A 15,728-nucleotide genomic window follows, 5' to 3' on the forward strand; every position below is an offset into this window, starting at 1 on the left:
CTACTTCACATTCTTTTATCTGAATTTTTTTATTTTAAGTAGATAAGCTTGTTGGCATGTTAGATAAACAAATAATTATTTGATTGTGCTGTGACAAAAAAAGAAAAAGAAAAAAGTGGAATAAGGCATTCATTTAGTTGACAATTGAGTAATGAATTTCAATAATTATTTCAGACCGGTACAATTATAATACATATTGTAATATATTTGAATAAATAGAAATATCTGAAGTTATATAAATGTATAGATAGATAGATAGAGAGAGACAGAGAGAGAGAGAGAGAATACCATGTTAGATACAGATCATTTAACTCGATTTATTAAAATTTTCTCTGAAATATCACTTAAGTTTTAATCTACATTACAATGTGTGTGTGTGTGCGCAATACACATATTCAAACGATACAATAGTTCTCAACCTTTCTGGGTCATTTCTCATTCGCTTTAATTGAGCGATCTTGTCATCTTGGACGTTAGCTGGGGGCCCCGGGGCCCTGACTGAGAGCCAAGCATAACTAAAAAAAAAAAAAAAAAAAAAAAGCCTACTCATCAGTGGGATTTCCATGCCACTTTAAGACTTACTCAACTTCCATGACTTTCCCTGACCTGGAAACCCCAATCCTACAATTCCCAGACATCTCCATGTTTTTCCAGGATCCTGGGAACCCAGTTACTTTCAACCAAACTAGACTGTCTTCCAGCAGACCAACACATATAAGACAAGTTATTGTGTTTTAACACCAGCGGGGGGAGGGGGGGTTAATCAATGCTTCACTAGTGTATGAAGCGCTTGAGAAGGAAGCCGAGGCTCCTGCTCGCTTTGAGGGGGATTTCTTCAGCTGAGAGGGTGGTTTGCTGTCAGGCAGGGAAATAAATAACTGTCGCCTGCTGTTAGCCTGTTAGCACGGTTTCTACAACCTCGCGTTGCGGTCGACGCGCGTCTTACCTTGTTGCTCTGGTAGTCTTCAAATGCTCGCAGCGCGCTGTCAGTCAGCTTGACGTGATAGACGGAGATGTTGCTGCCGTTGCTCACTCTTCCGCAGGACAGTCCGTAGCACTGCTCCTCCTTCAACGCCGCCATCTTGCTCACATTTCCCACCACACTCACGCGCCTCCGCCGTGAACGCAACAAGCAGCTCGAGCGAGCGAGGGACATGATTATTCATGAGCCGTGAATTACGTACAGGCGGGAGGGGGCGGGGCTTCGGGGTAATCATGACAGAGATGACCAGTGATGGGAAGTCTGGCTTTTCCGGGAATCGGTTCTTTCGAACAGTTCGTCTCAAAGATCCGGTTCGGAAACGATTCAGCTGTTCTTCTACATCATCATCGCTCTAAAAGGACATATTGATGTTTATAACAAATGAACTTGAGTGATTTGGGTGTTTATATCGTCTCGGTTCTGCAGTCCTGATAAAATATGAGACCGTGGACCACAAAACCAGTCATAAGGGTCAATGTTTTGAAAATGGGATTTATACTCTTAACTAAGCATTTCGTTGATGTATGGTTTGTTAGGATAGGACAATATTTGGCTGAGATACAACTATTTGAAGATCTGGATTTGATGGGTGCAAAAATAGATAAATTATATATATATATATATATATATATATATATATATATATATATATATATATATATATATATATATATATATATATATATATATAATTTTTTTGTTTTTTGAAAATCACCTTTAAAGTTGTCCAAATCAATGCATATTACTAATCAAAAATTACGTTTTGATATATTTACAGTAGAAAATGTAAAAAAAAATTTTTTTTACTTAATATCCTAAGTATTTTTGGCATAAAGGAAAAATCTATCATTTTGACCCAAACAATGTATTTTTGGCTATTGCTACAATTATAACCTGTGCTACTTATGACTGGTTTTGTGATCCGTATGATTTATTTAGATCTTATCGTGATCCTAAATAAAATTCTACACAAAAGTTAAGTTCATTTACATATCTTAGTTTGAAACTGTACAGGTATGGACCTTTAATAACAAATCTTGAATTTTTTAATAACTTTCCAGCTAATTAGGTGATTAAAAAGTAACATAACTTCTGCTTATTAAGCTGTTATCTATTATTGATCTGTTTTTGTTATCAGGGAAATTTTATATATCAAACTAAATGGAGTAACCTAAAACACAATTTTACTCATTTTCAAACAGCCTTTAAAGCTTATTTAAACTCTGTAGTCTTTAAAAATCGTAAAGCCCAAAGAACTGTCTCCTGTAAATGAATTTAACTTATCTTTTGTGGTACAGGAGTGGCTTAACAAGAGGAATACAACAACTGTCTGACACGTCTATATGCCTTGACCCCAGCCTCAGTGCATTCCTTGTGAAGTTCACTCAAATTCTTGAATTGATTTCGCTTGAGAATCCTCATAAGGCTGCAGTTCTCTCAGTTGGTTGAGCATATTTTTCTTCCACACCTTTTCCTTCCACTCAACTTTCTGTTAACATGCTTGGATACAGCACTCTGTGAACAGCCAGCTGATTGGCAATTAACTTTTGTGACTTACACTCCTTGTGAAGAGTGAAGGCTCAGGAAACCTTTGCAGGTGTTTTGAGTTGATTAACTGATTGGCATGTCATCATATTCTAATTTGTTGAGATCATGAATTGGTGTTTTTTTTTTGTTAAATGTGAGCCAAAATCATCAAAATGAAAAAAAAAACAAATACTTAATGTACTTCAGTCTGTGTGCATTGTATTTAATACACGAGTTTCACAATTTGAGTTGAATTACACAAATAAATGAACTTTTCCTCGACATTCTAATTTATTGAGAAGCACCTGTATTATTTTGTTAATTTTTTTATATTTTGTTTTTTTTTTATTACAAGTGTTTCATTTGAATTTACAAAATGTGTAAATATGAGAAATATGTCAAGCACTTGCTGCTGAATTTTGTTACTTTGAAAGTTCAATAATACAAAAGTTTATTTCAATCAGAATTGTTGACTCGAGATCCGCTCAGTTCAGTTGGTGAACGAATCATCATGACATGAACCTTTTTACTGAAAAGATCCGACTCGACTTTCTCGGGTTGGACTTTGCTGGAAATGACCGATGAATGGCGTCATCATCACAATGAGTCATGATACATTTTTATTTCTCGAATATATTAAAAAAATAAGGCAAACATATATGATTTAAAATTTGTGATTTGACCAGGTTAGTTTGTATATTTGTACACTGGAAAACTCTTGGCTGGGGGTTGGGGGAAGGTTTTGGATTGAACGCTTCTCACTTTTGTTGCGTCAGAAAAACGTCAATGTCTGGAAAAAAACCTTGAATAGGGAATGCCCCACCAGACTCCAACTAGAGGGACGAGGTTTCGTCACGTTCTCTATTTCATTACAACTCGCACTTTACATAGAATGTTCACTTAGAACGTTCACATCGAATCCGTACGTCATAAAAGAGCTGGCAAGTGCAAGAAAGCATTGTATTGTTGCTCTGTTAGCACCATTCACTTTTCTTTCTTTTCTTTTTTTTACCTAGCAACCATATATTGCCCTCAGGAAACGCACATTTAGAATTCATACAGTAACTCGGATATCTAAACAGATTTTCAAGAAATCACTATTTTCAACCATATGAACAGAAAGTGCAAAAGTTTATTATAGGATATACAAAATAACTTCAAAGGGAATGTGGAAAGTTACCAATACTACAAAAAAAACAAACAAAAAAAAAACAATTGGAATGGCCGACGGAGACAATCAATTTAAGGATCATAAGAATTAAAAAAAAACTGACACATGTCTGTTCATCCTAAATAAATAATACTAAATAAATGAAAATGATTCTTGTAGGAGCTGAAAAATAAACTGAAAACGTCTGTATGAACTTCCTTGCAGTGTTTGGTCATGCAAATGAGAAACTCTGGGAACATCACTAAGGGACAGCAGCTGATTCCAGGGATATTTTGGAGCCTATAAAGGAGAAGAAAGCATGAAAACCAGTAACGTACCACATCAGTGTAAGGACCTCTGAAATAGTGTTGTCTTTCTTTAGCATCAGATGCTTGTAGATACTGCTAAAGAGAAAGCGTACAATCATATTCTTGAATGTTCACAAGCAAGTTTCAGTTCACCAAAAGATGATCACAGAACTTCACGCACGTCATTGAAGAGTTCTGCATGACTGTGTCCAGCAACCTAAAGAGCATCATTCTGTACATCAATACGTTTCTTAATTATAACTAGGAACTTTTCTGTACATGAATAGGAATTATAGAATATTTCTGACATCTGTTTCTCCCCACCTCATCTTTCGTGCATTCAAAGTAAAAAAGTGAATGCCATTTAAAACCTCTACTGTGCGATGGACAGCAAAGAACTACAACATTCTACTTTCAATTACAATTTTTTTTTTTTTTTATGAAGGTCAGAAAGGTGTTTGGGGGCCTGGTGTTCTCAAGGTCTTCAGCACCATGTCATCCATCATGTCATCCCGTCACAGTGAATTCTGGTTAATTTCTTGCTGCGATGACAACCGATAAGGCTACACCGCCAATCGCAACGGCTGTAGCCCCAAAAAGCCACTTCCAGCTGAGACTCTGTAAAAAGAAAGGTGCTAAAGTTAAGGCACATTAACACCAAGCACGATAACAATATAGTTCTAAAAATCGTACTCAATATTAAAGAATAGCAGAGTCCACACCACAACTATAACAATAAAGGCACAGAGAAACAATATAGTTTAAATCACTTTTAGAACGATTTTTCACAGCTACGAACGATACATACATTGAAAGCCAATCAGAATCCATTCTGCTGTAACGAGCTCAATAATTTAAAGTGGCAGGTGAGCATGCGCTCAGAATAAACAGGCGATATCGTCCACTGGTGTGGGCGCAAATATCATTATCTTCATAGGTACCGTTCTTGGTGTGAACGAGGCTTTAGGATTTGAACTCGGGACACCCGTAGCGCAACAGTGCTGAACTTATTATTGACTAATAATTTTCTGTACAAGTGAGGGTTTGAGTTGAACTTGAGAATCAGATAGTCCGAATTGTCAATGAATCATTCGGTTAGATTTGTGGACCAGATTAACTAGGAAAGAAATGGCTCAAAGAAATGATTTGTAAGAAGTAATTTTTTCATATATATTCATTTTTCATGCCTCATGAATAACTCCAAAGCTTTGTGTTTTCTTCCCTAGCTCAACTGCTGATTGAAATAATATGTGTGGTATACGGAAAAACTGTATTTCAAAGCTTTTGCGAGCGAATGCAAGGTTTCTTCTGGCAAATTTTTGTGAAAAAATACAAAGTTTCTCGGGGAATGCAATAATTTTGAGAGAGAATGCAACAGATTTTGCAAATGAATGCAGAATTTCTCAAGGGAATTCAAAGGGGAATGCAACATTTTTGTAAGAGGACACCAAGTTTTATAGGGAAACGAAATACTTTTTATGAGAAAAAGTAAATGTTTCGCAAGAAATGTAATGTAATATTTTTGCGAAAGAATTGCGGACGTTTTGTGAGAAATACAAGCAATTTCTTCCAAGCTAATGCAAAAATCTGACTGATCCGGTTCTCAAGTTCAGTTCAAACTCGATGATTCATTCACACGTGTCGATTCAAACAATTGCCACCTAGGAGTTTGGAACAATATGAAGGTGAATAAACATTTTTTATTCATTAATCATTTTTACATTATAAGTCGACTATCCCTTTAACAGAATAAGGCATAAATGTGCACTTTGTCATCAGTAAAAACCCACTTCCTGTTAAGAGTAAACAGACATGCAGCCTCTTAAATAAGCAGTGCATGGTGTTAAATAGTTGAAAAAGGGCCGTTTTAAGCTCTCACCCATGAGGACTTGGCACTGTGTTTCTGCACACTTGTGTTTGTCGGGTTACCCAGCATCTTTTTATACATGGCTTGTTCGGCTCCTTTCTGCTCTGAGTGTTTCTTCACAAGCTTCGACAGCTCAGCATGGATGGTCTGCCGAGGAAAGGGCAGAGAGAGTGAAAAGTGTGTGTGTGTGTGTGTGTGGTATCGTCAGGCTGATGAAACTGTTGCTCACTGCAGCACACCAACACATTTGGGCGGCACGAAAATGATTAAACATGACAGTGCTGACAGAAATTGAGTGAAGGCCTAACAAATGTCAAGATGTAAACCGATTTAAGATTAAAATCACATTCACTTGTTTTCCCAATATCAGCTGCAATGCCACAGAACACAAAAGCAGAAGTGAAAGCATCTTGTACTAATGAAACGTGTCTTTATATGGATCACACACACACGTGATCATTTTCCTCTTATATGTCCTCAAAATCAAGACCCTGGAGTTTTCTTCTCTCTCTATACCCGAGTGAAAACATCAGTTCACTCAATTTGTTTCAATGGACTGATTCAAGAAATAGTTCACTGATTAATGATTCTTTTATTAACCGATCTGTTTAACAATTAGATTTGAATCATTCAAGTGAATCTAAGTCATTCAGATTCACTTGAATGAACTGGTTCATTCATTCCGTTTGCTTCAATAGGCTGGCCAACAAAATCAGTTCACTTATTAATTTGCATCATTATATAATTAATGTGATTTTACAAAAGGACTCATGTATGAACTGATCTTGGTCTACGGATGAAAAATAGCCCTTGGCTAATTCTGGTACATTTACAGGAATGTTTTTATTAATGTACAATGTCCCTGTCAAACTAAATAAAAAAATAAAAAAATAAATAAATCTGTTCGTCTGTTCAACAGTTGAGTGTGAATCATTCAAGTGAATCGGATTCATTCAGGTTCACTTGAGTGAACTGGTTCTTTCATTCAGTTTGCTTTAATAGGCTGGTTTAAAAAAGCAGGTCACTTATTTATTTTGCATCATAACTACATAACTCATGTGATTTCAAAGAATGACTGATTTCTAAAATGATTTGTTTAACAATCGAGTCTGAATAGTTCAAGTGAATCGGAATCAAATGAGTTCACTCAGTTTGCTTGCAATGTACCAATTTAAAAAAGTTCATTGATTCATTTCAAGACATTGCTAAATATTTCAAATGATCTTGAAAATGTTGCAGTTACAGTCGAGTGTGAATTGTTCAAACAAATCTCAATCCATCAGATCAGATCAGTCTGTTTCAATGAACTGGTTTAAAGAAGATTCGTTTGCAAACTGAATCATTTGAATACCTGATCCACACCTTATATGGCTACTTAAAAAGAATCGTTACGATGAAGAAACACTGCTAAATCAAAGCGTAACCTACAAACATCGAAATTACAGTTCAAAGCATGAAGCTTAACAAATTAAGGGTAATTAGATGTAATAGAGTGTCATTATTAATAAGTAAGGAGTGTGGGCTGTGAATGGCATTTTGAATGTAGACTTTCAGGAGCCGCCAGAGTCAAACTACTCCATGACAACCTGCCATTTAGTTTAATTACCGCTAACTTTTAATTACTGCCTAATGACTAAAACAAGTAGGGTAAAGGCAAAGTGGTGAGATGGAATGAGACTGGATGAAGGACTTTTGCAGTGGAGCGTCTCTTAAGGCCAGACACATGAGAAGAGAGAGATGTAAATGTGCAGACGTAGGTGGCTTGGCAGTGGTAGGCTGGTCATACAGCAGTCAGGAGCTGGCAGATGGAGGGACACAGGGAACCTCATCCATCCGCCTGTGTAAGCAGAGCAGCCCAATGCTGATTTAGATATGGCAAGTGTGTGGAGGGACCCGGCTATTTATAGTCACGGAAAGAAATGGGATCCTAGGAGTTTTTGAACACTGTGTCCTGGCTGCAGTCTGACTGAATCTGAGAGTCTGCAGCTCCATCTGCTGCTTATAATGGGGAATGCATGTGATTCTGGGACGTTGTACAAGTAGTTCTTAACAGAAACCAAATTTCAAACAAACTATTTATCCTAATGCAATAAAGAAATAACACAAAAATAAAATAAGACAAATGAAAATAAAATAATTACTCTCAATAGATACCAATTTTTAATAAAAGATAAATAAGAAAATAAATAATAAAGGTAAAATAAAATGTAAAAATAAAATAAAGATATTAGATTGTAAAATAAAATAAAGATAAGATATAAAAATAAAATAAGATGAAGTAATATAAAAAATAAATCAATATAGAATAAAATAAGATGAAATAAGACATAATAAGACCAAATAAGATAAAAATAAGAACTAATAAAAATAAAGATACACGTTTCAGGTAAAAAAAAAAAAATAAAATAAAAAAGATAGTATAATATAAAGATAAAATAAGATAAAAATTAAATTATAAAAAAAAATAAAAAACACAATATACAATTTTAAATACAACAGAGTAATTTGAAAATAAAAATGATTAAAAATAAAAATAAGACAAAATAAGATAAAAATCTAAAATAAAGATACCAATTTTCAATAAAAGATCAGTAAAATAAGATAAGAAAATATAGTATATCTATTTCTTTATATATTATAAATAAAATACAATATAAAATAGATTCCAATTTGCTATAAAACAATATAAAATAAAACAGAAATAAAACAAATAAAATGAGTTATAAAATAGTTAACAGATGCAATTTTTTTTATAAAACAATGCATTATATTTAATTATTTTAATAATTAAATAATATATAACTATAAATAATAACTATAAATAATAAAATAAATATAATTATTTAATACAAAATAAAATAATGAGATAAAATAAAGATCAAATTAAGACGATATAACAAATATAATTAAAAAAAAAAAAAAAAAAAAAAAAACATTGATCATCAGTGATAGAGTTAATCAAATTTGTTCTGTTAAATTGTCACTTGTGTTACCTTATTACTTGGCTCCAACTTCAAGGCCCTTTTCAGTGTTTTAATGGCTTCCGCATACTCGCCCTGCAGAGCCAGCACCTGTGGACACAAACACACGGGACGTGTCAGCAATTTTCATCTCAACACACCTCTAGCTGTTCGTTTTTTCCTCCGCTGTGGCCAGAAACCTAAACGGAACCGAAACCAAACGACAGAAACAACCCACTTTGCTGTGTCCCAAACCAGAGGTGCATTACTCTTAAATAAAAAGCGGGTGAAAATGATATGCACCTGAACCTAGGAAACCAACCTTGCCTTTGCGGAACAGGGCTTTGACGTTGTCCGGCTGGTGTGCCAGGACGGAGACGCAGGAGCGCAGCGCCGCTTCATAGTGGTCTAGCTTGAGCTGAGCAGCGGCCATGTTGTTCAGACATTTCACCTTCATTTCCAAAAGTTCTTCCTCTTCTTGTTGACTGATGTCCACTAAGATAAAAGAGTAACATGTTTGCAGACGTATACAGCGATTTATTAGGAAATGAACTCAGTGAATCATGAATAAAGCAGTATCACCTCTGGAAGTTACTTCGGTGATCTGTAGCGCGATTCCGTACGAGTTGACGGCAAAGGCGTAGTCGGCGCGCTGATAGTGGACGTTTCCTCGCTCTCGCTTACTGTTGGCCAAACTGATTCGCTCAGAGGGCGGCATGAGCTCCAGGTCTGGGGCATCATCTGCAGACAACAGCTGCACCTCCAGGAGGAGATCAGCGTCAGGAGGAACAGCTGGAGTAGAGCTGACAGAGGAGAAGAACGGGGTTAAGAGTCAGGCAGAGCAGGTTTAACACTTCACACTTCTGTTCAAAAGTTCAAAATCATACAATGTGTTTGAAAGACATCTCTTCTGCTCACCAAGGCTGCATTTATTAGATCAAAAAGACCGTAAAACATTAATAGTGTCTTCAAGATAGGGCTGGGCGATATATCGAATATTAGCGATAATATCGGAATAATTTTGACGACGATGTACAATTTGAATATATCGGGAATATCGAATATTTCAAATTCAAGCATACTTTCCCAAAAGAACGCGCCGAATGTCCAAAAAAGGAACCTGTAACTGCTGACTGCTCTACGCCCCTCTGCTACGAGAGCTTTAATGGTAGCGGTTGCCAGATAACAAGAGTTTAAATCTCCGAATCAGAGCTCCACTGTTACAAGGATACATTTTCTTCCCGGTGTTTGCTTATTTTAAGCAATCTGGCAACCATGCGCACGTGCTCACTCCTCATTGCGGAAGAGCCGCTGATGATAATCTGTGCCGGTCTGTGTTCTGTCGTGAGATCTCAACTGTATTGTTTGCATTTGTGATCGCAAAATAAATGCACTTACTCGACCGCTGATGTTTGAATAGAGAAACATAGGCTATGGCCATTTGGAATTACTATTGGGGAATTTCACTGATATGTTTACCAGTTTCCATAATATAGACAGAGAAAATGCAAAAGTCTTTGGTATTCATTTATATATATTTATATATAAGAAATAGCTATGTGCTTCAGCAACTAGCTCCCCATCTAAGAGGGTTTTTAGTGTCAGTAGGAACATAGTTTCATGCCACAGAGCTTTTCTTAAAACCACAGACAGTTGACAGACTTGTGTTCTTAGCTTAAAAACTTATTTAAAAAAATTAAATAAAATACTAATACTAGTTGCATAGTTTAAATTGTGAATTGCATGCACTAAAAAGTTGACAGAATGCACTTTCTGTAACTGTTACTTAATTTGCACTGCTTTAGTTACATATAGGCCTACATGTATTCATTAATAAAAAGCAGTAAGTGATCTCTTGGTCTAGATTTTTTAACTGCTTAAATTACCTGTTTAATCTAAATAGTTTTTTTTTTTTTTTTAATGGGCAAAAGAAAATCATGTTTTATTTTTTATTATTTAAATGCAAATGCAAACATATCGAGATATATATCGAATATCGTAAAAATTTTGACAATATCGAGATATAATTTTTTTTTGTATATCGTCCAGCCCTACTTCAAGACACTATTTCACTAAGACTTCCAGTCTTCAAAGTCACACGATCCTTCAGAAATCATTTTAATATTCTGATTTACTGCTCGAGAAAAATTTCTTTTTATTATCAATGTTGAACACAGTTTTGCTGCTTTTTATTTTTGCGGAAACCATATTAAAAAAAATAGAAAGAGAGAAAAAAAAAGATTAAGAGAATTTGTATTCCTAACATTCTGAATGTCGTCTTTACTGTCAGTTTTGATAAAAAATTAATCTGTCATTGCTGAATAGAAGTATTCATATGCATAAGTATACAATAAAAAATATTAAACCACCCAACTTAATTTTCTATACAATTAAAAAAAAAATGCATATATTTATTTATTAGGGCTGGGCAATATAATGCATTATTATCATGTTAACGCATTAAATGATTAACGCCGACAATTATTTTAATAGCGCATTAACGCCGTTTTTTAATTATTATGAAAGTCTGTTGCTCACTGGCTCTCAATACACATACAGACAAGCCATGGGTCACAGGAGGGGTGGGATATTGATCAGTACCCGCTTGGGATGGGCGTCATCACACGTTTCAACCAATCAGAGCATTTGGGGTGGGCCTAAGACTGCAACAACGCTCACATGAAGCCACTTCATATATATATATAAATAAATAATCTAACCTGCCAAGGGCACCATATGCGTATTTAGCGCCTGCTTCAATCAAGGCCTTTTCACCCATTTCCATCATCTGTACAGTAAGATCCAGCGCCTAATTACAATAGGAACAACAAAACATGTCATGAAGGTTCCTGAAAATACAAGAACATTTATAAGTATGAATAAACGTAAAGCTTAAAAAACTGCAGTGGATAATGAAATTAAAATTCCTTTATAAAATTATTATTTAAATAATTTAAGAACAAATTATATTCTAATATAATACCTGGAGAACGTCCCCATCACCAAGTGTAAAAGACAGGTTTGGCAGCTCTTCTAGCACAGGTCCATTAGTAAGACTTGTTTTAAGATGAACTGTAACATTTTGGCCTCTCTGGGGTCTGCTGTCTGGACCGGCTCCGGCTTCCACAACTTTCTTTCGAAGCTGCCCATTTCCTGTATTTTCAAACAGAAAATATTTCAGAACAAGCTAAAAAAAATAAAATAAATAAATCACCATCATACTTTACTCCACCAATGCAACATCCAGACACATGAAAAAATGCTCTGGATATTTGTCCATTATAGTCTTAATCTCCATCATTTAATGAATTATCGCTGCCACAATGAAGATGAGGTAAAAAGGGGTACCTAAAACATCCAGCCACTCTTCCTGTTCCGTCGAAGGAGTCTGATCTGTGTTTGTAGCGTCTTTAACAGAACTGTTTTTCTTCTTTCCTCCACCTGCATCTTCTAACGGCGGGAGGTCGTCATCCACGTCATCTTCCACATCATCCAGCATTGTGAAGTCTTCCCCGCTATCAAGCAGCGAGGCACGTCCAGGTTTCTTAGCCACCTCCTGGTTCTCAGCAGAGCCGTTCACAACCTCACCGTCGGCCATCTGGACACACTACTACCAGAGCCAAAACAACAAGATTACCTGAAAGAACACTTCACCCAAAAATGAGAAATTGCTTAAAGTTTACTTCTTTAAATGTAGATGAGTTTGGAAAAATTTTGCATTACATCGCTTGCTCAACGATGGAAGCTCTGGAGTGAACGGGTGCCGTCAGAATGAGAATCTGAACAGCTGATTAAAATAAAAAATAAATATCACATAAACCCACTGGAAAAAGCATTATTATGGATTGTGGACTTGTATTTACACAAAATAAAACGGTTTAAAGTAAAAAAAAATGTCTTAATAATGTCTTAACACAGCTTTTGCTTTACAAGACGTTAACTGATGGACTGGAAGGGGTGAGTAACTTGGGGATTATTGTGATGTTTTTATCAGCTGTTCGGACTCTCGATCTGACGGCACCCATTCACTCCAGAGCATCCACTGGTGAGCAAGTGATATAATGCTAAATTTCTCCAAACTTGTTCTGATGAAGAAACAAACTGTTGATGGCCTGAGGGTGAGTACGTTTTTAGCTACTTTTCATTTTCTTGTAAACTACTTCAGTCACTCCAATCTATGTAGAACACAAAAGCAGGAGAATAGCAGAATGTCTGAACGTTTTTTTTTCCCATATAAAAAAAAAGAAAAGCAAGAAGCAGCAGCAGCAGTATAAAGTTACAAGTCAACTTTCATTGTATGAAAAAGAGGAGATTGGACATTCTGTTAAACGTCTGCTTTTGTGTTTCACACACACAACTGTTAAACACGCTTCCTCCCACATATTGTTTAACATGCACACATTTATGCACTTCTTTACATGGATTTCTAGGATAAGCTCAACTTTTTAAAAAAAATAGAAATCCTCAGCATGAAGGTCAACCTGTGACATTACACACAACGTGAATATCTAGAAGAATCAGTAGCATGATTCCCCAATCTCTGTAAATAATAAACCAGCACTAGTTGAGTTTTAATTCCCCGAGTCATCTCCGATCAAGCTTCTGTGCTCGTGCACAACATAATATAAGCCTACTTAGTACTGTTCACAAAATAAGTTCAATTAAGTGTTTATCATACTACATGCACTGGCATTAAGATATTGTCACGTTCATAAAACTGGCCACAGATAAGTGTTATCCCCATCACAATTACATATACATATAATACACAATATTGACATTTCGTGGTATTTACCGTATTTACTTTTTGTTGTTGTTGTTGTTGTTGTTGTATTCGTAAGATATTGATGTTGTGAGTCCTTTAGACGCATGACAGCAATTAAACGGGTATCTAATGAGCTCTCAGGAGATTTGTGTTTAATTACGAGTGGGAGTTCATGGAATTAATTTCGAAACCCTGCGATTGGTTGTAGAAAGGACGGTATTTCCAGAACATTCCTGCAACTTTGATAACGAGCTCGCGCCGTGCACGCGCCACAACTCGCCGCGTTAAATACAGTTTGACGAAACCACTCTCGTCTAAAGGTTTATGTGCAGAACATATTTTAAAAGTCCAATTTAAAAGAATAGAAATGACATGAACATACTTACCGCAATGGGAAAGGAACCCCACACGGAGCTGCGCAGAGCAACAACTTCAACACCAAAACAAGCTCAATCTGTGTAACTTCCGGGTAAATGTCAATGGTCCAATCCCATAGTCCAATCCCGACCAATAAAAAATAAAAGTCACACAGTCAAGGTCGTTGCGATGACTACAAGGGACTTTTATATGAAACGTTTACGCTAGTTTTTAAAACATAAATGCGTATTATACACTGTAATTCTTAATATATCGGTTTTATATTAATATATTTATAAATTTATACAAATTTATATCTGTTTTCGGTTTTAAAGGGTTTTAAATTCAAATTATTTTATTTAAATAACAAAACTGGAACACATAAAAATATCAAATTACATTTATTATTGATGCAATCATTTCTTTTTGATAAGCAAATTTTCTGTTTGTCTTTTTTTCAAACTCAAGAAACTTTACAATATAAAGAAACATACAAAGGACATTTTTAGCTACACAAGACACCTAAGGCCCTAGGACAGAGATCTGAACTACCCTACTATCAAATACAAAGCAAACCCAATGGGACAGACTGCTTCATATTGAATACTGTCGTGTCGCAAGAAAGGACAATGAAAATTACAGGAGAAATTTCTGTCATTCCCTCCCATTACCCTTCTTGCTCCAAAATACACATTTTCCTCTCAAATGTTTCTAATGTTACAATATTATACATCACAACAGAAGTGCAGAGATGGCCAACAACCGGACATTGAAGCAGGTCAGTGAGCAACTAAACAATTCCAGCCTTCAGGACCTTTAATTCAATGTAAAATGGCTGAAATTTAAAACACGCAAACAAATTTGATGGCTTATTGGTCTGATTTTGTTTTTTCACATTCATATAGACTCACAGTTAACTTTCCATTCCGTTCAAAAATCACAATATTCTCAAAACAAGCCATTTTCTTTACACCAACTACGTGTTTGAGGAAATATTTCTGAAGAAATAAATGCATAAACCTATTGCGGATTTGATTTACAATAGGGGTGACCATCAATCTGCCGTTTTGTTTTGTTTTGTTTTTTTACAGCAAAAGCATCTCTTTAAATTACAAAAACACAAACAGATTCTTTATAACTTATTTTCAGTTGTACTCATTGGTTGTGACTGACATATCAAAACATGTCAATGATATCAAAATGCACTTTACAGTATTTACAGTAAACCAAAGGTCAGGGGTGAGGGTCAAGAAAGGTTAAGGGCTGCGTACCAGACAAACTGAAGACAAGCATGGAAATCCCTTCAAAACTTACCAGGAAGCTGAGCCTGGTTCTCTTAGATGGCCAAAATACATCATATAATCACTGGATGAAAGCATTTTAAACTGGACTGGAAAGTATTTAAAATAACTTTTTCAGAGGTCGACCTGAACATCAAGAAATGTGTGATTTTAAATGTCCCAAAATGATTGATGTTCTGTAATGAGGCGCCGATTAAATAACTGTAGGCATGAAATGGCTGATTTAATGAGGTTACAAATTTGTCAACAGGATTTTTTTGTCAATTATTAGATTATATACAAAGGAGAGTCTCACAAACCTGCAAGTCACATTTCACCCCAAATTAAAAAAAGAAAGAAAAAATAATGGGAATTGTTGTTTTATTTATATATTACAAATATTTTAAAATACGAATTATCTGACTAGTGCTGTCAAATCAATTAAATGTATGTATGTATATATAAACATACATATAACTATATAGTTAAGAAATACATGTAATATATTTTTAAATATATACATGTGTGTATA

The 15,728-nt window shown here is 35.3% G+C and overlaps 2 protein-coding genes across 7 annotated transcripts in view; both read right to left on the reverse strand.

Moving 5' to 3' along the window:
• ell (elongation factor RNA polymerase II) overlaps window positions 1-1,147 on the reverse strand; it is a 35,675-nt gene extending 34,528 nt beyond the window's left edge. Inside the window, exon 1 of the mRNA XM_059569549.1 lies at window positions 947-1,147. Within this exon, the coding sequence (XP_059425532.1) occupies window positions 947-1,081 (135 nt within the window). The 5' untranslated portion in view covers window positions 1,082-1,147. The remainder of the gene's footprint in view (window positions 1-946) is intronic.
• Window positions 1,148-3,582: 2,435 nt separating this feature from the next.
• fkbp8 (FKBP prolyl isomerase 8) lies at window positions 3,583-14,051 on the reverse strand. 6 transcript variants are annotated; one of them, XM_059569555.1, is made up of 10 exons: window positions 13,946-14,013; window positions 12,897-12,969; window positions 12,143-12,404; window positions 11,778-11,947; window positions 11,515-11,603; window positions 9,377-9,597; window positions 9,117-9,289; window positions 8,828-8,905; window positions 5,847-5,981; window positions 3,583-4,585 (listed from the first exon to the last, which is right to left on the reverse strand). In XM_059569555.1, the coding sequence occupies exons 3-10, from the start codon at window positions 12,390-12,392 to the stop codon at window positions 4,499-4,501; spliced, it is 1,203 nt and encodes a 400-aa protein (XP_059425538.1). In that variant the 5' UTR covers window positions 12,393-12,404; window positions 12,897-12,969; window positions 13,946-14,013; the 3' UTR covers window positions 3,583-4,498. The 6 variants fall into 6 exon arrangements, with proteins under 6 accessions (XP_059425538.1, XP_059425535.1, XP_059425537.1 ...); XM_059569552.1 differs by having other exon boundaries at window positions 12,143-12,431; window positions 13,946-14,007; XM_059569554.1 differs by lacking the exon at window positions 12,897-12,969 and having other exon boundaries at window positions 13,946-14,051.
• Between the last annotated feature and the right edge of the window lie 1,677 nt (window positions 14,052-15,728).

This window comes from Carassius carassius, chromosome 16 (assembly GCF_963082965.1).
Source record: "Carassius carassius chromosome 16, fCarCar2.1, whole genome shotgun sequence".
Taxonomy (NCBI): Eukaryota; Metazoa; Chordata; class Actinopteri; order Cypriniformes; family Cyprinidae; genus Carassius; species Carassius carassius.

Bases quoted from the DNA above. Each gene is read 5' to 3' on its own strand.
- fkbp8 (XM_059569554.1), bottom strand. From the start codon at position 12,392: ATGGCCGACGGTGAGGTTGTGAACGGCTCTGCTGAGAACCAGGAGGTG. The intron at 9,598-11,514 runs GTTAGATTATTT...CTCCTCTGTCAG, and splicing joins GCATATGGTGCCCTTGGCAG to CTCTACTCCAGCTGTTCCTC. The intron at 4,586-5,846 runs GTGAGAGCTTAA...TTCTTTTTACAG, and splicing joins ACAGTGCCAAGTCCTCATGG to AGTCTCAGCTGGAAGTGGCT.